The sequence below is a fragment of the Equus caballus genome, chromosome 22, assembly GCF_041296265.1.
Source record: "Equus caballus isolate H_3958 breed thoroughbred chromosome 22, TB-T2T, whole genome shotgun sequence".
Classification (NCBI taxonomy): domain Eukaryota; kingdom Metazoa; phylum Chordata; class Mammalia; order Perissodactyla; family Equidae; genus Equus; species Equus caballus.
In genome coordinates, this window is record NC_091705.1 from 26,208,301 (window position 1) to 26,232,143 (window position 23,843).

The 23,843-nt window shown below is 49.2% G+C and overlaps 1 protein-coding gene and 1 long non-coding RNA gene across 8 annotated transcripts; one reads left to right on the top strand and one right to left on the bottom strand.

Annotated features, from left to right (window-relative positions):
* Nucleotides 1-1,372: 1,372 nt before the first annotated feature.
* Nucleotides 1,373-17,924, bottom strand: AHCY (adenosylhomocysteinase). 3 transcript variants are annotated; one of them, XM_023626392.2, is made up of 10 exons: nt 17,786-17,924; nt 11,994-12,184; nt 10,780-10,855; nt 8,773-8,922; nt 7,779-7,891; nt 7,106-7,313; nt 6,927-7,014; nt 6,712-6,829; nt 5,727-5,921; nt 1,373-2,285 (listed from the first exon to the last, which is right to left on the bottom strand). In XM_023626392.2, exons 1-10 carry the CDS (start codon nt 17,811-17,813, stop codon nt 2,154-2,156), a joined length of 1,299 nt encoding a protein of 432 aa, XP_023482160.1. In that variant the 5' UTR covers nt 17,814-17,924; the 3' UTR covers nt 1,373-2,153. The 3 variants fall into 3 exon arrangements, with proteins under 3 accessions (XP_023482160.1, XP_023482161.1, XP_070103438.1); XM_023626393.2 differs by lacking the exon at nt 17,786-17,924 and adding an exon at nt 17,186-17,589; XM_070247337.1 differs by lacking the exon at nt 17,786-17,924 and adding an exon at nt 16,767-17,557.
* Nucleotides 17,925-17,928: 4 nt separating this feature from the next.
* Nucleotides 17,929-23,516, top strand: LOC138920149 (uncharacterized). Of its 5 annotated transcripts, none has more exons than XR_011430865.1 (5): nt 17,929-18,052; nt 18,158-18,330; nt 18,603-18,740; nt 21,540-21,663; nt 23,233-23,516. It is a non-coding gene; the product is annotated as an uncharacterized lncRNA (long non-coding RNA). The 5 variants fall into 5 exon arrangements; XR_011430864.1 differs by having other exon boundaries at nt 18,603-18,683; XR_011430863.1 differs by lacking the exon at nt 23,233-23,516 and having other exon boundaries at nt 21,540-22,517.
* Nucleotides 23,517-23,843: the final 327 nt, after the last annotated feature.

A 23,843-nucleotide genomic window follows, 5' to 3' on the forward strand; every position in this document is an offset into this window, starting at 1 on the left:
ATTACAACGCCAGATACAGCCAAGGGTGTGCCAAGCACGACGCTATGGACTTAAGGTGGGAAAGCTGAGCCCCGGACGCAGACCAACCTGAGTTGCAGTCCAGGCATCACCACTTACTGTATGATCTTGGGTCAGGCCACTTGGCCTCTCTCAATCCCCCTGCTCACTAGTAACAAGGGAGTAATAATACTACCTCACAGCCAGGGGCTAAGAATACAAAAAGGAACAAGCCACAAGCGTGGACTGTTCAGTCAACTAGAGACATTTCAGGAGTCTATGCAGCTCAAGGATTAAAAGTAAGGTCTCATCCTGGTGTTCAAGGCCCCTCCTTCCTGTCCCCCAGGCCACCTTTCTAGCCCGCTATCTCATAGCTCGCCCTGTAACACAGCCAAACCTCCTACTTCCTTACTCACTCTTGCTTAATCTATTCTGCTGCCTGGAATGCCCTGCCTTCAATTCCTATTAAACATCTTCAGTTCTTTCAAAATCCATTTCAAGCACTGCCTCTCCCTTGCTCCCTTTTTCCTACTGCTGCCAGGCACTGGACTCTGCGACTGCGCAGAGAAGGGGAAGTGGCAACAGATGGCAAAGCTGTTCATGTGCCTGCCTTGTCCCTCTAGCTTGAGATTCCCAGAAGGCTGGCGTTAGGCCTCAAACGTCCCAGCATCCCCATCAAGCCTGCCATTCAGTCGATGACCCTTAGAAGAGTCTCTAGTTATCCTTCCCACGTGGGTTCTTGTTTTTCTTTCAACTCCAAGACCAGAACAGCAGTTCAGTAAATGACCATTCAGGCAAGTAGGAGGGAGCCCAACTTCCCACCCACCTTCCCATGATTTGAATCATGATGAGGCCTCTTATAAGCTGTGTGACTTTAGGAAAGATACTTAACCTCTATGAGTCTCCATTCTCATCTACAAAATTAGGATAATATCACTCAGCTTGTTTGGAGAATAAAGAAAATCAACTACAAAGCACCTAGCACCCAGTAGGTGCTCAATAAATAACAGTCCCCCAAAAAGCACTGGATCAATCCAAAGTGGAAATGGATAGAATAAGAAACTATGAATTGGAACACAAAAAATAAGGTAGAAGAAATAAACACAAACAGGGTTTACAATAAATATAAATGGGTTCAAATCACCTATTAAACGTCTTAGGTTGGGTTAAAAAACAGGCTGTTTACAGGAGACACACAAAAAGGGATAAGAGTTCTCTCTTCACTTAACCCATCCTTCCAAGCCCAAGTGTTTGCCTGCAGCCTTTATCACTCCACACCGCAGACAACCCCTTGTCTGCATCAGCACACAACTATTACCCCTTGCTCACACCATATGTTGTTGCAATGGATTATCTATATAACAAAGGCTCAAAATTCTTTTTGGCACCAAAATGTTTATTTACCCACCTGCCTACTCTCTTTTAACATTATAAACATTATACAAACATTATGGAATAAATCAATGTCTTTTTGATCCAGGGTTGTGACAGGAACCATCACGTACAATGTGGAGGCAGATTTATGCATGTATTTATATTTCTCTGGGACCTCTCAACCTCTGCCTGTCATTTTTCTTGTCCTTTCTTGTCTATCCCTTAACAGTATATTCTAACCCCTGTAGAACAGGGACTGAAAGTACCAACCTCACTGTTCTGAGGTTTAAGAGAATACCCAGCTCTAAGCCAAGCTCTTAGGAACATTCACACTCCAACAGTTCCTCCCTGTCCTTTGATATAGCTCCTTCTCATCTGTCATGGGCTGAAGAACAGTGAACCTGTAAATAAAGAACATGAGTATCGAGTCCATAAGCCAGGTAAGGGCCTAGAGGAAAAGTGGATGGGCTTTGTGACCATCACTGCCAACTTCCAGCCTAAGGAACGACTGATAGAGTGAGCAGTTCCAAAGCCCCCGAGCTCACGGTTCCCTGCGGGTATCTCCCATGTACCTCCACCACGACAAGGCTTGGGCAAGGGCTTCTCAATTCCCCCTGTCAAACTAGGAATGCAGCAGAGGCCAAAAACTGAGAGACCAGCCCCAGGGAGTTCATGAGGGACATTAACAAACCAAACGCAAAGTTGGTACCATTTGCTCTTGGGGAGGAGAGGTGGAATCTGGGCAAGGGCGGCAGCGGGAAGGCTAAGGACAGGCCTGATTCTCAGTAGCGGTAGTGATCTGGCTTGAAGGGGCCATCACGGGGCACGCCCAGGTACTGGGCCTGCTTCTCAGTCAGCTTGGTCAGCTTCACGTTCAGCTTGCCCAGGTGGGCTTCAGCCACGGCTTCATCCAGCTGGGGAGAAACAAAGGAAGACCTGGAATCAGTGCCATGCTTTGGGACCGCTTACCTGCATCCAGCTGCCAACAGAGGTAAGAACTATTCTGTTGTGGTATCTGCCATGTGTGTTATGCACATTACCTCATTCTATCCTCACAGCCAGCCTCAGTGGATGTATTGTTTTGGGCTGCCCAGTTCCCCTTCCTCCAGAGGGAACCATGCTACATCCTCCCATCCAAGAAGCCCTGGTACGACTATCAATTACATGTCCTTCCACGCCCTCCACCAACCCAAGCAGCTAACCAAAATGCTTCTCTGGAACTTATCCATGGACAGGATATATTTTCCATGACAGGTAGAGACAGGGGCTCTCCCATTCCACTGGGATTCCTAAACAGGGAGGGTGTCAGTCTCTCCCCACCAGTGGCAAATCTATTTCACAAATGAAGTGAATATAGAGAGGAAAAAAAGAGCCAAGAGACAGAAAAAGTCAGCTCTGACACTGAATCTCTGGATCCAGTGTCTGAAACGTAGCCTCCTCCATTACATAGCCAAGAGAGTTCCTGTTTAGATTAAACTGCTTGTGGATGTTTTAAAATACGTCCTTAAATTCTTTGTCTAGAAATTCATAATACTCCTCCCCTCAAGAGATGGAGCCTGATTCCTCACCCCTTGAGTTACTCACTTCTAACGAACAGAATGAAGCAGAGGCGATGGTGTATGACTTGGACACTAGGTCCTAAAGGGCGTGCAGCTTCTTCCTTTGCTCTCTCCCTGGATCACTCACTTTGGGGCAGGCCAGCTGCCATCTCTTGAGGACACTAAAGCGGCCCTATGCAGATACCCACGTGGCAAGGAGCTGAGACCTCCTGCCAACAGTGATGTGAAGTGGATCTTCCAGCTCCAGTGAAGCCTTCAGATGGCTGCAGCCCTGGCTGACATCTTGATCGCAAGCCCATGAAGGACCTTGAGTCAGACCCTCCAGCTAAGCTGCTCTCAAATTCCTGACCCACAAAAACTGAAAAGTTTATTGTTTTAAGCCACTAAGTTTGGGGGTTAAACTGTTATACAACAACACATAACTAATATACTAGTTTGAACAGAGTTTCTATCTACCACTTGCCACCAAAAGGAACCTGACTAATAAAATTGCCATCTCCTCTTACAAATGTGGAATTCGGGTTCAGAAAGGTAGAATGACTTGTCCAAAGTCACACAACTAGTTAATGACAGAACTAGGATTTGAACCCGGGTCCATCCGGCTCCAAAGTCCCAACACTTGTCTCAAACATCCCTACTTATGGCCTCCAAAGCAGCTTTGAAGAGAGAGAACAGAAACCAAAGAGGACAGAGGCTGGGGTTAGACAAGGCCAATTTCCAAGTCTCACCAGTGCTGAAATGCATAAAAGGGCCCTGAAAAGAAGAGCATGTGGTTGCAGTTAGACAAGGGGCTCTCACTTTCTCAGGTTCTAGCTCTGGGCAGGGCCTCTTTCTACCCCTACGGTCCCAAGCCCCATCCCATGATGGCCTGACAGCCTTTGACGACACCCCAGCCCAGAGAGCTTTACATTCCCAAGTGGTTTCAGATCTACTGCCTCACTACAGCCTCACAACAACCCTAAGAAGGAGGGCAGGATTTATCCTTCTAGCTAGCGGATGAAGAAACTGGGGAGAGGCAAAGTCAGGAGCAGAGCCCAAGACCACGTCAGGTCTCAAGGGAGAAGGAAGGTCTCCAATCCCAGAGGACACTGAATCCTCCTTCACTTGGCCTGGCCTAAGCTAGAACATCCTTCCTTCTCCCTGCACCCTGCACCCAGAAGGCAGTGTGTCACGATGGTTAACAACTTGGACAGACAGAGCTGGGTTCTATTCTGGTCTAATACTTGACAGCTGTGGGGGCAAGTCAATTCTGAACCTTAGTTTCCTCATTGGCAGGATGGATGGCTCACGGCTGTTACACTGAAAATCAATGATATCCAGAGTGCTTGGTGCAAGTAGCTACCTTAATAAAAGGTGGCTGCTCTGTCATTGTTTATCACGGTACCTAATCTCTCGCCCACATGTTGCATGTAAGGCATGAAGCCTGTCCCCAGTCCATGTCTTGGCAGTGATGGAGGAAGGAAGTCGGGTTGGGGCAAGGTGTTGGGGTAGGAGGTGAGATGTTTTCCTTTTTACTTCCAATTCTGGCCTCATTTCAAAGCCCGGCTCAATTTCTCTCCACATTCACAGCCATATTTCCTCCAACTGCGATCAGGTGAAGGTCAAATGAGACTTTTTTTTAACCTGGTAACAAGCCTGGGGACCTGGCAGGCTGCACAGTATGGGATAGCACTTGAGACCCTTATGGGTAAAACACCTAGACTGGCAAGAGAGTATCTAAGGAAGACTACGGGGAAAGGAGCTGGCTGGCTCTGAGGACAGACACCCAGGCCTCTTCCTACTTCTTATGAGTTGGCAGAACCAAGTTTTCAAGGGGTGGGAGAGGTAGTATGCAGATTCCATCACAGCCTGTCCAGCAGCCAAAGGCTGAAGAGTAAGACCTACGCTTAATATTTAGCTGATAAGGAAACTGACGCCTAGACAGGCTAAGTAACAAAGCCAAGTTCACCCACAAAACTGGCAAAAAGGGCCAGGACTAAAACAGCCATTCTGACCCCTGGGGGTGGGCATGTTGCACGGAGTTTCATGAGGAGCACTGGATTTGACGTCAGAGGACTCCATTGTCATGGCGACCCTGACCACACACCCACAGCATGTCAGGTGCCATGATCCGTGTGTTAGTGGCATCATCTCATTCCAAGGCCACAGTCCTGAAGCCTACAGGCTGCCTTCAGCTTACAGACACGTGCAACTTGACCCACATTTAAAAACTGAATATTCGATACAAAGATCTTGACATCCGGCTTTTTTGAAATGTCCAGAATCCTGATCCAGCGGGCCCAGATTCCAGGTTGATGACAGGCAGCCAGCCCTTTCAGCTGGAGCAGGCGTTCTTCGGTCAGTTCCCACCCAGCCCACTTCACTCATTTACCTACCCAATCCAACGTGGACATGTGGATTTGTAACATGTGATCCAAGGAAATCCTCACAATGCTTAAAGGATGTACTATTATCCTCATTTTGCACGTAACAAAAAAGAGGCACAGAGAAGGTAAGTAACTTGCCCCAGTTATACAGCTTCTAAGTGGTAAGGCTGAGATTTAAACCTGGGTGTATTTCACTCCAAAGCCCATGCTCTTCTTACCACCCAGCCCTGCTACTCCTGGGGGCCATCCCCCACTTTGGGCCTCAGTTTCCTCTTCTGTTACATGGAGAGAATGATTTCTGCCCTGTGGAGAATCCTATGAGGATCTCTAAGAGGGCAGAGGCGAGCACTTTATGATCTCTGGCAAACCCTGTGTGGAGAGCCCAGGGTTGGACACGTGACCCTCGCCCTGCGGTGGAGGGGGAACCCACCTTCTTGGGCAGGAAGTGGACCCCAACAGGGTACTTGTCTGCATGAGTCCACAGCTCAATCTGCGCCAGCACCTGGTTGGTGAAGGAGTTGCTCATCACAAAGCTGGGGTGGCCCATGGCACAGCCCAGGTTGACCAGCCGGCCCTCAGCCAGCAAGATGATGCGGCGCCCATTCTTCAGCCAGTAGCGGTCCACCTGCAAGTGGGCAGAGCAGTGCTGAGGGCTCGTGGGGCACTGCTCCCAGTGTCCACCCTTGCCTCATCCTACCCTCTTGCCAGGCAGGCCTCCCTGCCTCCAACAGTGCCCGTGAAAGGGCCTGGCATACACAGTTCATAATAAGAGCCAATGTTTATTAAGCAACTCTAAATTGCAGACCTCCGACGTCAGCTGTGAGACTTTAAAGAGCTGACTTGTGTAAGACACTTAACACATGGCCTGGCACATACTAAGTACTTGGTAAGTATTAGTTACCATTGTTATTATTATTATTGCCATGTGCCTTGGGCTAAGAGCATACACATAATTATACATTTACACACACGGATAATTATCCCATTTAACTCTAAGAACGGCCCTATGACTTAAGTGCTACTCTTATCCCAATTTCACAGATAAAGAAACTGAAGTCTCAAGGGTTAGGTCATTTGTCTAGAGCCATACACTATGAAGTGGCTGCAATCTGAGCGTGGACAGTCTGAGGACACAGCCCAAGTTCTCAGTTACCACACTTAGTGAAAGCTGAGTGCAGTGGTCCTCAACCACAGCTGCACATCAAATCATCTTCAGAGCTTTAAAGAAATGGAGGTGGCTTGGCCTGGCTCCGAGATTCCTATTTAAGTGGCCCTGAACCAGGCCCTCCTCCTCCCCAGCCCACTGTCCGTGTTGCCAGACCCTCCGCATCCGCCCTCCTTCGTGGCCAGCCCACGAGCATGCCCGCCTCAGCCCTCCATCTGCCCACCCTGCTGGCAGGGCTGGGGCTTCTCACCTGGGGCTTGATGTTCACCTTCTCCACCGCATTCTCATTCAGCCACTTGACATCAATCTCCACGTCAAAGTGTCCGATGTTGCACACAATGGCATCATCCTTCATCTGCTCAAAGTGTCTGTGGCGAGCCCAAGCCCATGGAAGACTGTCAGGGACAAGAGCTGCCCCAAGCCCGCCCCTCCCTCGTTCCCCAGGACCCTCCACCTGGTACCTACCGGCCAAGGATGATGTCAATACAGCCCGTGGTGGTGACAAAGATGTTGCCCTCCCGACAGGCCTCATCCATAGTGGTCACCTCATAGCCTGTATAGAGACAGTGACCGTGGGTCATGCAGGGTGGTCTGGCCCCTCCTCTGGACCCAGTGGCTGACAGCCAACCCTCGCCCTATCATACCCTCCATGGCAGCCTGCAGTGCGTTGATGGGGTCGATCTCTGTGATGACGACGCGGGCCCCAAAACCCCTCAGGGCCTGGGCACAGCCCTTGCCCACATCGCCATAGCCCGCTACCACCGCCACCTTGCCCGCAATCATCACGTCTGTGGCCCGCTTGATGCCATCTATGAGGGACTCTCGGCAGCCATACAGGTTGTCAAACTTGCTCTGAAAGGAGAGGGGGCAAGGGGGCGATGGGGGCAGGCAAGGCCCTGGGGCCTCAGACCCACTCTCAGCATCTCAGCCTGGTGAGCCTCGGGCTGATCACCTCCTGTGACTTCTCCCCAACAGCTAACACCCATATGCCCCTCGCCCTCATCGGCCCCAGGACCTCCTTGCCAGCCATTCTCTGCTGGTCCAGAAGGCTTCCTGAGGATCAGTTACTAGGAGAGATTGCACAGTCAAAGAATCTGCTTCACTTTAAAGCAGTGGATGCCCAGCTCTGAGGCTCACTGTGTAGCTCTTTCCCTCTTTAGGGCACTCATTACTCTCAGTCTACAACCCCCCCACCCCCCGCCACATAAGGGCTTCAAGTCTCTAGTCTGCAGCCTTCCCAGCAGCCACTCTTCAAGAGTCTACTCCTGAGCAGCACTGGGAGCCAACAGCTGGAGCTGCCACTGTCCCATGGCTTACCTTGGTGACAGAGTCGTTGACATTAATGGCAGGCACCTTCAGGATCCCACTAGCCATCATCTTGTAGAGGTTGTGGACCCCCGTCGTGGTCTCCTCGGAGATGCCTCGGATGCCTTAACAAGGGCAGACGGGATGAGCTTCAGGCCCGGAAGGGGCTGCCCAAAGGACTGGGAATCTCTGGGATGAGGCCCTGAGAGCCTACACCTGAACTCACCCAAACTCCTCAACTTTGCCTCCTAAAAAGCCACTCCTCTATCTGGGTTCTCATCTCTGTGACTCTGTGACTGATACCACAGTCCACCCAGTCAGCCAGGTCAGGGTGAGTAAAGAGTGGCACCATCACCAGTCCTAGAAATGCTACCTCTCAACCATTCCGGAACTCTCCATTCCCACTGCCACTGCCCTAGTCCCTGCCACCATCATCTCTTGCATGATCTCTCAGCCACAACCCATCCTACACACAGCAGACATTTTTAACATGGATATTTCAGAGAAATCTTTTCAAAACCCTCCAGTTACTTCCCTTTGCTCTCAGGATCAAGCTAAATTCTTTTCTCTTGGCCTGTTAAGTCCTCACACATCTGGTTTTCATGAATGCTCCATGCAACTCTTGGCTTCCTTTCTCTTTCCTGAATAGTCAATCCTTTCCTGCCTCAGGGCCTTTGTACTTACTGCCACCCTCCCCTCCACTTTCTTCTCTGCCCTGCTTTTAAGAAAGCTGACTCCTTTCCCAGCTGCTTCCAGCCCTGGCCTTAGGCTTCTCCGTGGACCATCCTCACGTCAGCCAGGCCTCCCCCAGCCACACTACACCCACACCATCAGAAGTCAGGATCCCAGGCCCCAACATGTCTACGGAAGCCTGCTGTCCTCATATCTTCCACAGAGTTCGCTGCGGAAGGCACTGGGAGTCCTGCCTGACCTGCTGCTTTCACATGGGCAAGCAGGCCCCGTCTAAACCACCAGCACCCAGAGCCCAGCCACCTGCCCTGCTCACCCGACAGGAGCTGCGGGAACTTGGTGTGGATGAGGTTGGTGAGGTCACCGCCGTCGTCCAGAATCATGTTGAGGGGCCCGTCCTTGAAGTACAGCGTCTGCTCAATGCACCACACGTACTCCTCATCTGTCTCTCCCTTCCAGGCATACACTGGGGGGTGAGTGGCACATCAGCACCTGCCCTCCCCACTGGCACCCACTCCAGGGAACCACCTGGGCAGAGCCAATACCATCTCCTTCCTATTTCCCATCCCCAGCCACCTCCGGCCCCTCTGAGGACTCAGCGGTGGTAAGAACACAGCCTGGAGCCAGACAGATCTGAGTTCCAATCCTGGCTCTGGACTCGCCAGCTGTATGACTTTGGGCAAAGCACTTCACTTCTCTGAGCCTCCCTTTCCTCATCTGTAAATGGGGCTCACAGTAGTATGGATTAAGTCAGACAGAGGCCAGGTCCAGTCCCCCAGATATAGGTATGTGGATATAATTATTTCCTTTCCCAATCTCTTCTGCCTGGGCCCCAGCAACTGGGGCATCAACCTACAGTGACCACGCACAACGTCTGCTGCTGGGAGGGGATGCTGGAGGGGCAGGGTGCCACTCAGGTGGACCTACAAGGCAAGATCCAAGGTTCACTCTTTACTGAAAATACTCGAGGGTCCAGCAGTCTCTGTGGCAGCTGGCCTCAGGCAAAGCCTGCCCAAAAATTTACTAATAACAGCTACTATGTATGGGGCACTTTCTCTGCCAGACATTACTCTCACTGCTTCATGCCCCACCTCATTTTTCCTCACAGAAACCCTACGAGGCAGGCATTACATCATCATCATCATCATTTACAGATGCCCAGAGGGGCTAAGAGGTCCCCAGCTCACTCAGTATGGCATTTCACAGCAGGCATCAGAACCCAGGGCTCCTGACCACCAGCCCAAACTCTTTCCATCATACGGTATGACGAGGACACAGGTGTAGGCCTCCTGTGAACCTCCTGTGAGCAAAGGACAAGGACCAAGCAGGGCCCGCTGCCCCCCACCCCCAGCCCTCCCCACTGGGGCAGACAACGGTCTTGATAAAACGGCCTCTCCCAGAAAAGGGCCATGAGGACTGACCAAGGCAGAGGAGTGGCGGACAGACCTATCCAGCCCTGGTCAGTCTCTGGAGGGGTCCTCCCAATCCTTTCTCCTCTACCTGAGGGTGGTTAGGACTCATGAATATTCTATGTAATCACCATTAGAGATAACCGCTCCTCTCCCCAGGCCAGGCTGACATGTGCCCACTTCTCTAGCAACTTATTAAAGTCCCTCTTTAGTCCTGGTCCCTCCCTAGTCCCCTAGACCATCAGACTCTAGGCACTAGACCTCTGGGGCTCTTTTTCTGCCCAGTGTCCCTCCCCACTTCTTTTGGAATCAGACCCACACCCTTTCTTTTTTTTTTTTTTTAAAGATTGGCACCTGAGCTAACATCTGTTGCCCATCTTCCTTTTTCTTCTTCTTCTCCTTCTTCCCTCCAAAGACGCCAGTACATGGTTGTATATTCTACTTGTGAGTGCCTCTAGTTGTGCTATGCAGGATGCCACCTCAGCATGGCCTGATGAGCGGTGCCATGTCCCCACCCGGGATCTGACCAGGCAAAACCCCGGGCCACTGAAGCAGAGAGCGTGAACTTAAACACTTGGCCAAGGGCTGGCCCCCCTACATCTTTTCTCTAAGGAAAGTTCTTAAGTTCCTTTCTTTAAGGAACTTCCCCTCTATGCTCTCTACTCCCCCAAGCATAAGATCCCACTCTTCCTGGTCACAACTTGAACTGGGCCAATAAACACCTCCCATAGGATTTTAGATGACCAGTAGGCCAAAAAGCTCTTTCCTATGGGTCACTAGGCTAGGATTCTGGGGCCATGACTCTTCTCCTCTGTAACAGGGAAGCCGGTCACTGTGAGAGTCAGTGAAGCAAACAAGGAGAAGCAGAGCCCCTTCATGCATTCCCACATCCTCAAGCAGCAAGCAGGACTCACCTGGAATGCCGATCTTGGCAATGGCGGCTGCTGCATGGTCCTGGGTAGAGAAGATGTTGCAGCTGGACCACTGCACCTGGAAAAGCCAGCAAGACAAAACTGTGGTCGCAGATGGCTCAGAAGCACCAGGGTCACTGGACAGGGATGAGGAAAAGCCCTGGAGTCCGGGGTGAGAGGCTCGGGATCTAGGCCCAGCCAGCTCGCGACCACAGGCAGGGGACCCTGGTGAGTGGATGGGAGCCAGAGCAGTGACAAGACTTGACTGACATTTTAAAACATCTTTCTGGTGCTGTGCGGAGGGGAAAGGGCTCCACAGGGAAGCAAGGAGACAAGTGAAGAAGCTGTTGTAAGAGTTCAGACAAGAAATGCAACAGTAGCGGTGGAGGTGATGACCGGTGTATTTTGAAGGCTGAGCCCACAGGATTTGCTGCAGGATTAGTTGCTGGAGTTTGAGAGACAGTCAGGGATGACTCCAGGCTCTTGAACTGAAACAACCTGGAAGGTTAGAGTTTCCACTTGCTTACACGGGGAAGCCTGCAGGAAGGGGAGGCGGGTAAGAAATCATGAGTTGGTTTGGACGTGTTGAGGTTGACATGTCCATTAGACCTCCAAGTGGAGATGACAATCAGCTGTTGGATATAAAAGTCTGGAGTTCTGGAGAGAAGTCCAGGCTGGTACATATTTTGGAGTCATCATCATATAGACAGTGTTTAAAGCCATAAAATCAGAGCACCCAGAGTGTGAATGTTGAAAACAAAGAAGAGGTCCAAGGACTAAGTCCTGGTGAACTCAGTTAGATTTGGCTACTCTGCCCAGCCCACTCTTTAGGAAACCATCTTGCTTGGAGACTCCTGGAGAGATAGGAAGAGCTGTCAATCACTGGTACACATAACGCAGGCTGAACCAACCAGAGCACACCATCCTTCCGGCAGCCATGATTGGCCCAGGGCAAGCACATGGCACCGGGAGGGCCAATGAGAGTCACCCCTTAATTGACACAGTGGGACACTGGGGTTGAGTTTTCCTAGCAGGGCTCCTCAGTCAGGAGGCTGTGAATTAAGGGCAGTCAGATGCTATCTTCCCAGTCAGGGAGAAAATGTGCAGAATAGTCACCACCAGGGGTGGCACTAACTGTGACAAGGCTGGACGCCCTGCTGGGCCTCAAGAGGTACCACCTGGACTTCCCCGCCCCCCACAACACCTTCCAGCCTCACCTCAGCACCCAGGGCGACAAGGGTCTCAATAAGGACGGCTGTCTGCACAGTCATGTGCAGGCAGCCTGCGATGCGGGCGCCCTTCAGTGGCTTGGAGGCCGAGTACATCTCCCGCATGCGCATCAGGCCTGGCATCTCGTTCTCCGCGATGTCGATAGCCTTGCGTCCCCAGGAGGCCAGGCTGATGTCAGCTGCAGGGACAGGATGGATGGGAGTTCATGAGCAGTCTCATCCAATAACATGGAGCACCGCGACTCGTCGCTCATCCTAGACTCGAAATACTAGGCCGAGCAATGTGGTCACTGCAGTCTCTGACTCTTTCAACCAGGACTTACGGAGCTGGGGCAGTCGAAAAAGAAAGACATGGTCCCTGCCTAACCGCAGCTTACAGCCTTGTGGGAGAACACATTTCATCAAAGAATCACACAGGTAACCGAAAATTACAACACAAGGAAGGTGCCCTCTTGAAAAACAGCTATCGCCCTACCTATACCTCCCAAAACCCTTTCTGCTGCCACCTAACAACCTCCTCACTCCCTAAAGATTTTAGCTCCTGGCTCTCCAAGTTCCAAGTCATCACTCTTGGTGACTCCAACACTCACAAATGATATTATCAAACACCTTGGATGCAACACAGTTCCTTGATCCTCTTGAAGATATGAAAACCCTTCTTCCCCACTCCTGATGTTTCTTTCCACACGGAGGGAACTCATTTATGCAGGAACACTCTTAACCTCTGTCTGCCCCAGGGGAGGTAGAGTGCCACCTCTGATTAGCAAACTTGAGGGGAATAAACTGGTCATGCTCAGTTCAGCTCACTTTTGCAAGCAAGCAGCAGCCAGCCTGCCTCCAGGAAGCACGTTCTTCCTCACAGAGACCTACTCAGGCCCACCTTACCTGTAACTAGTGGGTACTGCTGAATTTGGGGTTCAGTTAGCAGGATCATTGGATTTGGAAACTAACACACACTCTGGCATCGATGTTATTAGTAATGAAAGTTAAATTTTGGCTTCTATCCGCCACCCCAAATGTCTCAAATTTGTCCAAATTCTCAGGCAGGAAAGGATACTATTATGAGCGCTCACTATCTCAATAGTTTTCTTGCTGATAATCTCACCCTCCCTTCCCTGCCACACTAGCCATTCCTAAGGTCAGTGTTTGCAAGCTTCCCTGTGAAGACTCATCTGGCAAGCTTGTAGATCTCCCCTGGAAAATCAGATTCAGTATGTGTAGGACGGAGCCTGGCAGTCCTGGTGATTTTTATCTTTAGGGAAGCTCAGATCCTGCCAACCACCCAGGGGGGTGAAGGGTGTGAGGAAAAGGATTGCAGAGAATTTAATACAGTAATAACCAATAAAACCGATTAAGTCGGTCTGCTTCCTACGGCACATCTAAACAATTTCAGAGATGACATACTCCTCCCCGGATGAGAGGGACTACTCCCACTCTGCCTCAACACACACCCTCTCCCCCTATCATCCCCCAACCCCACCCCCGCCCACCTCGGCAGGCCATCTCCTATGATACTCTCCCTTGGAAATCTCCATTTCAAGCAACGGTGTCTCATCTTCCCAACCCTCTGCCTCTAGAGCCCCAACTCCAAGAAGCCTGCAGAACCTCTAATCTGTTAAGCCTACTGATTAACACTGTCCCCCACCACACCCCTGCATGTTCTCACCTTCTTCCTCCACAGTTTAAGATTACAGTGTCCCTTCTACCTCTTGTCCTCTGAAAACTCCTCGGCAAAACTTCCACTCCAGTTAAAGCCAACCCTCCAGTGCACCCAAGCCACTGTGCCCAGCAGGAGGAAAATCACAACCACATCAAGAGGTCTCATTTAGGGGCCGGCCCAGGGTCAAGCGGTTTAGTTCACATGCTCCACTTCGGCGGCCCAAGTTTTCGCCAGTTTGGATCCAAGCCGCAGACGTGGCACCACTCATCAAGCCAGGCGGCGTCCCACATGCCACAACTAGAAGGACCTACAACTAGAATATACAACTATGTACTGGGGGGCTTTAGGGAGAAGAAAAAAACTAGATTAGCAACAGATGTTAGCTCAGGTGCCAATCTTTAAAAAAGATTTTTGTTAAAAAAGGTCTCATTTACTAAGACCACAAATCTCAAGGGACACTCCAGCAATCTCATTACATTTACTTAGTAAATTTACACTCCTTTTCTACTCTCTCCAAACCTCTCATACTTTTCCTCATCAATGATGACCTCACTTCACAATTCACTGGGAAGAATTCAGAACTGTGCCACCGTTCCTCCATGGAATCCACTACACCTCCGCACTTGTGACTACAGACTCATCCCATATCCTTTCACCTCCTTGAGGACTTCAACTCCACTGAAACTGCTCTTCTCAAGACCTGCCTTATCCCCACATCTAAGGGTCAATCACCTATGTTCATGTTGCTCCCTGAGGTGCTGATTCCACTAATTACTCCCTCCTTCTGAGACCTTTTCTTTTCTTGGCTCCTATGCCTGGCCTTCTATGTTTTCCTCCTCCTGACTGTCTCCTCCTCCTATAACTGACTCATGTTTGGAAGCCCTCGGGGCTCCATCATCTCCCTCTTTAGCTCTTACCAGAAGACCTCATCCCACCTTATGGCTTTAAATACCTTCTCCACAGGAATGACTCCCACATATTTATCTTCAGCCCAAACTTCTCCCCTGAACTTGAGACTCTTGTAATCCAACTGCCTATTCAGTACCTCCACTTGGATGCCCAATTGGATCTATTATGTGATAAATTTGAGTCCTTGTGACTCCTTGCGCCACCCCACAAAACTTGTTACTCCCCCAATCTTCCTATTTTAGGACATGAAACCACCATTGGATCAGCAGCTCTAGCCAAAAGCTTACAAGATTTCCTGATTCCTCTGTTTCCCTTTCACCCCCTTTCAACCCATCAGCACACTGTTGGCTCAACATCCCAAATGTATAAGCAATCCAACCACATCTCACCACTGTCATCTAAACCACATCTCAGTTGGACCGCTGAAGCTGCCTCTTCACTGGTCTTCCTGCTCACACACACTGCTCTCCTCCCAGAAGCCAGAGGAAGGACGCTTTTTAAAATTAATTTATATCATCTCCATTCTTCTACTAAAGTAAACAACATACAAACAAACCTCCAATGGCTTCCCCTTGTCACAAATAAAATCCCAACTCCTGACACAGCTTTAGAGCCCTACACCCATGGCTGCCACCCTCCTCCCCCATCGCTCCATCCTCTTCTCCACCTCACTAGCTCAGCCAAGTGAGCCTCCTTTCTGTCTTCAGATAATCTAAACTCTTTCCCACCTCAGGGTTTTAACCCAAGTAGTTCCCTCAGCTGGAAGGCTCTTCCCCAAGCCCCTGAGACTGTATGTGGCACACAATGGGTGCCCACCAAAAACATGGAGCCAGGAAGCAACTTGGTATATTGCTGCTGTAGGAACAGAGTGCACCAGGGTGACTCTAGCAGAGGGAGTAAAATGGGGAGTCAGGATTTTATTCCTAATGACGTGGGAAGCCTACAGAGTGTTAAGGGGAATATTATGACCAGATTTGTCTTTTGAAAGCCCCTTTGGCTGCTGCAGGGATCTGTGGAGCAAAACACCCAGAGATCTGTGAGCAGGGAGACCAGAAGTGGGGTGGTGGCTGTGGAGACACAGAAGTGGAGAGATCTCCTCACTTACAAAACGGAGACAATAATACTACATTATCTCTACATGCATGTCTGTCCCACCCTCGTCCTTGAGTCACCTTTGTATCTCCACTGCCCAGCAGGGCCTGACACAGAGAAAGGGTCAACAAATGTTTACTGACCATATCTGTTGTTAGGACTGAATGAGAGAAGGTGCATGAAAGGCGCTGACATGGGACAGGGGTGGCAAAAAGATGAAATAAATCTGAACCTAGTCCAACTCCCAGCATTTACCAATGAGGAAAGGCCACAGAGGGGTTTGCCCCAGGTTCCGTAGGCAGTCGATGGTGGCCAGACAGAGCTAGAGCCAGAAGCCCTTCTCAAGGCTCCTGGGAGGGCCCAGCAGTAGTGGACAATGGGGTCTGTCCTGTCCTGCTAAGCACCACCCCCTCCACTACCACCTGGCCTTCTAGCTAAACATAACTCCTTCACTGCCCTCAGGACAGCAGTGCCACCCTCAAGAGTCTTCCGTGGATTCCTCAACTCCAAGAGCATAGGAGGGTCTGGGGCTCCAAACTGGGGCTTTTGGTGCCCAGGGAAACCGAGGACCTGCAGGGGTTGCAGGAACACCTGCCCCAGGACAAGCCAAGAGGAATACAAACACCCTGATCCTCAGTTTCTTCATCTGTAAAGTGGGAATAATCATCCCTAACCTTGCGATGAGTCCTGAGGGTTAAAGGAGATGCCATACGGGCAAGGTCTGGCACAGTATGCCCTCCCGGATGGGGGCTTCCTTCCTCCAACCCTACCCCACCAGTCTCCCCAGCTTCCTACTGCAGCCTGATTTCCTCCCACACAACTCGGTACCCTCAACTCTGACATTCTGACCTCTCCACAGTACAACAAGGCCCCTTTCCAGCTCTGCCACTGATGCGACCTCAGCTTAACCTTTCTGGGCTTCAGTTTCATCATCCACACAACAGGGACAACAGTATTCTCCAGACACTGCTTGATAAGCTACTATTTTGATTATTAGAGAATCTTTGCAAGTCACTTCCTATCAGGGCCTCAGTTTCTTCCTTGGTATAATGAGATAAAATTCATCTCTAAAGATCATTATGTAAACACACGCAAATCACCAGACACACAGCAAGTGCTCCATAAATGTCGATGCCTTTCTCCAGGGTCAGTGGTGTCTGGAAGTTACTCAAAGACTGCCAGCCAGCATGAACTGCTTTTTGCTCAAAGTTCATTAGGGTTGCTCCAAGTGCGTTCACTTGTATACATTGGTGAAAACGCGTGCTCAGAGGCCTACACGGCCAGCGTTCACATCCTGCTCCAACGCCTGTAAGATCGTGGGCAAGTTACCTTTATTGCTGTGTCTCAGTATATTCATCGTAAAATAAGAAAGAAATAGTCCCTACCCTAAAGAGCTGTGACAATAAAATAAATTAATCTATAATAAAGGTGGAAGGTGGCGCCCATCCCACAGCATACACCCAGTAAGCCTTTAACTTCTATCAGTCTTCAATCCCTAGGACAGCAGAATTTTTCTAACCACTCCAAATTTTCTTCGAAATTCTCTGCACGACTGTCCCCGTTGGTCAGGCAGGTGACCCCAGAGGTTGACCAATGAGCCCAAAGTCCCAGGAAGCTTGGACCAGTGCCGGCGCCGGCCTCAGGCTCCCTCTCCAGGTCTCTCCTCACACCGTTCGGGGCTCCAGTGCCCTGGCCTGCCCTGTAAGAGGCCCAGAGAGGGGTGGGCACTTGTTCGGGACCACCTAGCCGGACAAGGGGCTGGTCCAGGCCCAGGAGGCAGGACCCGAGCCTCCTAGAGAAGGTCTATGCAGACAGCAGCCGTCCCACGCCGCCGCCGCCGCTAGCTCGGGAACACGCCGCCAGTTCACGGCTCCGCAGCCCGCGCGGCGGCAGCTTGCCCCGCAGAGCACGCCGGGACTTGTAGTCCGCGGCTGCCTCCGACGACCCGCTAGCCGCGAAACGAGAACTCCAACCCCCAGGCGGCCCCGCGGGGCCAGGATCGCGCCGAGCTTGCGACTCAAGGGGTTCCGAGTGCCCCGGATTGGCCTCGCGCCCGCCGCCCCACAGGCCCCCGACCGGCGCGGAGCAGACGCGGCCGGCTGCACGTCCTGGAACTCACCGACTTTGTAGGGCAATTTGTCCGACATGCTGGCGGTGCTTCCGCACAGAGTGATGGACACGGCCGAAGGGGGCCGGGCCTCAGGCTGACGACGCGCAACGGGCGGGTGGCGCCAGGCAGGGACCTACGACTGGCGCCGACCCCTTTAAATACCTTCCTCTAGCTTGCATATTCATGAGTCCCGCCGTTGCCGAGCGGTCCGGGGCGGGGCCCAACGCACGGGGGCGGGGCGGGAAGTGTCATCGATCCCTGCTGGGAAGAGACCAGGTATCATCTGGGGCTTTCCTCCCACTGTCCGCCCCGGGTCGCGAAGGGAGCTCGGCTAGAGGCCTGAGAACGAACCCGGGGCCATTCTTTCTTTTATTCCTTCAGCCAGTGAAGCCAGTGCCAAAATCGAGTGGAACTGAAATTCCAGCCATTCACTTCGCGGAGCCTCAATTTGCTCATCTGGAAAATGGGCCGAATGGTACCTATCACATAGGTTATAAGGAAAGTTGCAATATGTCAGTCACCCAGCACATCCCAGAGCTTCCACCCTCCTCCAGGTAACCACTATCCTGAGTTTAGGTAAATTTGTATGCAGTTTTATACTTTTACTACATATGGATAAATCGTTAAATTCTTCATAATTCTTTTGTTTAAAACCTTTATATCAATGGTACCGTACTGTACTTGTCCTTCTGCAACTTTTTCCTCTCAATGCTGTATTTGTAAGAGTCGTGCATGTAGCTTGAAAGTATTCATCTTTGCTACTGTATAGTATTTTATTGTATACATTCCATGATTAATTTATCTGTTCTCCTATTTACTGATTCAGGTTGTATCCAGTCTGCCATTATTGCATCCATGAAGCAATGAACATCGTCTCTGAGTGCCCATGAGTGGGTGTCTCTGGGACGTAAGTGTACCTAGGGGTGGAGTTTCTGGGCTGAAGGCACATTTGAAGCTTTCCTAGGTACTGCCAAATTGCTCTCCAAGGTAGCTTTACTGACCCTCCCACCAGCAGTGTCTCAGACGACCTGTTGCTCCACATCTCTGTCACCACTTGTCAGTCTGACCCAAATTTTTGTTAACCTGATGGATGTGAAAATGTCTCCTTGTGTTTTTAATTGGCCACCCGAAGACCCTTTAACATCTCTGCAGGAATCCTTCCCCCAACCTCCACCCAGCTGCTATCCCATCTCATTCCTCCCCTTCCCATTCTTTTTAAGAGTTGTCCTATTCTGCGTCTGCACTTTTTCAGCTCCCACTGAGTCCTCAGCTGTGTGGCCTCCACCCCCAGGTCTCTGCTGAACCTGCTGCAGCCAAGGTCATCAGGGAACTTGGCTGAATCCAGTGGATATGCCTCAGCCTGCGTCCCAACCCACCTCCCTGTTCTGCTGCATCCATGTGCCCTTGTCTTCCACTTTCCTCTCCTCCCACTGTTCCCCTGGTTCCTTCTCTGGCCATAGCAACTTCCTCCTCCTCCTCTAGTGCCTTCAAGGATTGGTGATCCTTTTTGCTCTTACTCGGCTCCATCTTCCTGGGCCGTCTCACCCACACTTAGGGCTTTTGTGACCACTTCTATCCAGTTGAGCCGTGTGTCCGTGGAATGAAACACTGCCTTAGCCCAGAAGCCTCCTGTTTCCTGTCTCAATCGCATGCCTCCTCTCCCCACCCCTGGAGTTACCACTCCAGTGAATCTTGTCTTAATCCTTCCTTTGCTTTTCTTAATTGCTTTTACTACCTATGAGACTATCCCTAAACAGTGCATTGTTTAGTTTTGACTTTTTTCCCTTTGTATAAATGGAATCATACTGTATATGTTCTTCTGCAACTTACTTTTCTCTTTCAGCTTTGCTTTTGAGAGTCATTCGTGTAGATGCTATAACTGTGGTTTATTTATTTTCATTTCTGTTTGAACCAGTTATTCATTCTGTTGTTGATGGAGGTTGGGTTGTTTCTGTTTTTTTTGCTACTATAAAGAGGACTGCTCTGGGCCAGCCCGGTGGCACAACGGTTAAGTGCACACGTTACGCTTCGGTGGCCTGGGGTTCGAGGGTTCGGATCCTGGGTGTGGACATGGTACTGCTTGGCAGGCCATGCTGTCGTAGGTGTCTCACATATAAAGTGGAGGAAGATGGGCACAGATGTTAGCTCAGGGCCAGTCTTCCTCAGCTAAAAGAGGAGGATTGGCAGCAGATGTTAGCTCAGGCCTCATCTTCCTCAAAAAGAGAACAAAGAAAGTACTGCTCTAACACTCTTCTGTGTATATATCAATGTATATATCTAGGAGTCAAATTGGTTGAACAGATAGGCTCATGTCCCACTTAACTAGGTAATGTGAACCTGTCTCTCAAAGTGGTTGCATCAGTCTATATTCTCACGAACAGTGGATAAAACCTTTTGTTCTGTGCCCTTATCAGCACTTCCTATTATCAAATTTTTATTTTTTTGCCAATTTGGCAGGTATGAAGTGATATCTCATTGTGGTTTCTTTGTTTTTTTTTGTTTTTTTGAGGAAGATTAGCCCTGTGCTAACATCTGCTGCCAATCCTCCTCTTTTTCCTGAGGAAGACCGACCGTGAGCTAACATCCATCCCCATCTTCCTCTTCTTTATATGTGGGACGCCTGCCACAGCACGACGTGTCAAGTGGTGCCATGTCCGCTCGCAGGATCCAAACGGGTGAACCCTGGGCCACTGAAGCGGAACGTGCACACTTAACTGCTGCGCCACTGGGCCAGCCCCCTCACTGTGGTTTTAATTTGCATTTATTTGACTACTAATGAGGTTGAGCATCTATTCATATTGTTATTATGACCCATCTAGGCTTCTTTCTCTGTGAAACTTCCATTCATGTCTTTGCTCATTTATAACTAGGTGGTTTGTTTTTTCTTTTCAATTAATACGAATTCTTTATATGTTCTGGATATGGATTTGCTAATTATGTGTGTTGCAAATACCTTCTCCAGGTTTGTGGTTTATCTTCTCACCCTCTGTATGTTGTTTGTTGATAAATAGAAATTCTTAGTTTTAATGTAGTCAGATTTATCAGTCTTCTCCCTGAGAGTTAGTGGGAGTTTTTGCCTTGTTTTAGAAAGCCAGTATTTCCCAGGATCATAAAGAATTTCTCCTATAGTCTTCCCAAAGTTTTATAACTCAAATATGTATGTGGTGTGAGGTAGGAATTCTATTTCATTTTTGTCCCGTAAGGATAAGGAGTTGTCCCAGCACCGCTTGTTGAGTAGTGCATCCTTCCCCCGGTGACCTATAGTGCCATCTCTGTCAGAGGTTAAATACACAGGTTTTTTTCTGCACTCTCTATATCGATGCCTTGGCCTACACCAACCCTACACTGTCAAAGTTACTAGACTTTTGTAACAAATCTTGATATCTGATAAGACAAGTCCCCCATCTTGCTTGTCTTCAAGAATGTCGTGACTGTCTTAGACATTTGCACATCCAAATACTTTCAAAATCACCTTGTCAAGTTCTAGGAGGATAAAAGCTTTTGGGGATTTTTACTGAAATTATATTAATCTTTAAATTATATGGAGGAGGAATTAACATTTTTATGTCATTGAGTATTCTAATCCATTAACATGATATATGTAGATATATCATGTTATTTTTCTCTATTTATTAAGATCTTCTTTAATGTCTTTCAATAAAGTTCTATATTTTCTCCATAAGGGTCCTGAATATATTTATTAGATTTATTCCTAGGTGTTTTTAATGTTATTTTTTTATCTTTTTCAATTTTTATTTTTTAGATGTTTATGGCAGATGTATAGAAATGAATTGCTTCCAGTAGATTGATCTTCTATTTAGCAGCCTTGATGAAGTTTCACTGCTTATAAATTCTTTGCGTTGACTATGTACACAATCAAATCATCTGTAAGTAATGACAGTTTCATTTCTTATTTTCCAATGCTGACGCTGATTTGTTTTGTCTTTTCTTTTTTCTTGCCCTATGTCCTGGCTAGACTTGTGGTACAATGGTAATTGGAAGAGGTGGATGTGCGCACCGGTATCTTGTTCCACTACCTCTTGTGTCCTTCATCTCATTGATTAGCCGACCCTCCCTCCACCCAGCAACGTTTTATCATCAGTAGAGCTCTTAAATTCATCCCTTCCTCTCAGCCCCAAGGCCAATAGCCTAATTCCACCCTTCATCATCTTCCACCTGGGTCAGTGTACCAGCCTCCTCACTGGTCTCCAAGCATCTAGCCTAGCCATGTCGCCCCCATCCTCCACCCCATAGCCGGAGTGATCTTTTGAAAACACGAATATGCCCTTATCTTCCCCCTGCTTAAAACTATTCATTGGCTTCCCGTTGCCTAAAGTAGTGGTCTGTAAAGTAGAATGTACAGTTGCCAGTCTCATCACAAGACCATCCATTGAGGTATAGTAGAAAAATACTGTAAGTTCTTCTAGTACTTAGTAAACGGATTGACACCAATACCCTCATTTGGTCTGTGTGTCTGCCCTGTGTCTGAGACTCAGTGTCATGTGTGGTACAGAGACTTCCTGAGAGAACGGGGGTCCACACCTGGGAGGGGTGGACAGCAGGGCCCTCACTCCCCCCATCAGCAGTCTGCCCTACATTGTACTGTGTAGCGGGTACCTCTGTCAGGCGAAGCGAACATGAGGATCATGTTACTAGGACTTCATATTTTAACCCCACAAAACAGACAAGTGGCTTTAAAATATTCCACCAAAGAAATGGCAAGTTCCAGATAATACTAAAATTACAACAGCAAAAAATAGGAAAGGGCAAAGCTGACAGGTCTCCTCCTTCTCATATGAGCTCCAGTATTTAACAGCCATGCTGTAAGGAATGTAATAAAATTTGAGAAAAAAAATTTATCAAAAAGATACTTTGAAATATAAATTGATATGCTCTATCATTACTGACGAATCTCACGCTAAGTGTATGTTGTGCTTTGAGATATCAGCTAAGGGCATATTTGCTAACCTATGTCTGTCAAGTTCATTTCAACAAAACTTTTGGAGACTGCTGGCCTCAAGAGACGGTCCAAGCACCTTACTGTGGCCTTCAAGGCCCTCCCTTCTGTGGTCCCTGCTTATCCACTTCACCTTGTCTCTTTGCCCCCAACAGCATCACAGATCACATTACAGCAACTCAAAACTTCCAGATGGTTCTTTCGAACACACTGCGTTCTTTCCGGCCTTGATACTCTCCCCTCTCTCTGCCAGGACAGTCCCTGCCCATCTTCCTGTTAAAGTCCCACTTGTCCTTTAAGGCCCAGCCCTTCCTTGATCCCCCCAGGCCAGATTAGATACCTCGTCTGCACTCCCATAAAACCCCTAGTGCAGCTCTAGCACTGTACTCTCCACATGGTTTGTTTTTCTTTGTTTTTCTTTGTTTTTTCTTTTTTTTTTTGAGGAAGATTAGCCCTGAGCTAACTACTGCCAATCCTCCTCTTTTTTTTGCTGAGGAAGATTGGCCCTGAGCTAACATCGATGCCCATCTTCCTCTCCTTTATACATGGGACGCCTACCACAGCATGGCTTTTGCCAAGCAGTGCCATGTCCGCACCCGGGATCTGAACCGGTGAACCCTGGGCCGCCAAGAAGCAGAACGTGCAAACCTAACTGCTGCGCCACTGGGCCAGCCCCTCCACATTGCTTTATACCATCTTTTGGGGGGCATCTCTCTCTTTAACACCAGAATCCAGCACAGGCCTTGGTTAATAAAGATAATAATAAAAATATTAATAAAACCAGAACTTAAAGTCATTCATTTGTTCATTCAGTATTGATCAAGTTCTATTTTCTGCCAGGCACTGAGCTGGCTTCTAAGAATGCAACTGTGATCAAACCAGACATTGTCCTGCCCTCAGGGCATTTGCATTCTAGTGGGCAGGGGGCGGAAAATAACAAATAAATGAACAAGCTATTTCAGTGAAGGATGTGTTTGCCCTGCCCTAAGGGCCTTTGCACCTGGTATTCTCTCTGCTTGAGAAGATTTCCTGACTCTTTGTGACAAGCTACTGCTCTTCCTATAGAGGGCACAAATTTCACAAACACAAAATCAAGTGCGCAATAGTGTA

Excerpts from the sequence above, each read along its gene's own strand:
- AHCY (XM_023626392.2), bottom strand. The coding sequence starts at position 17,813 with ATGTCGGACAAATTGCCCTACAAAGTCG. Across the intron at positions 8,923-10,779 it reads TGCCAAGATCGGCATTCCAG|TGTATGCCTGGAAGGGAGAG; the intron begins GTGAGTCCTGCT and ends CTCACCCCCCAG. Across the intron at positions 5,922-6,711 it reads AGGTGAACATCAAGCCCCAG|GTGGACCGCTACTGGCTGAA; the intron begins GTGAGAAGCCCC and ends GCCCACTTGCAG.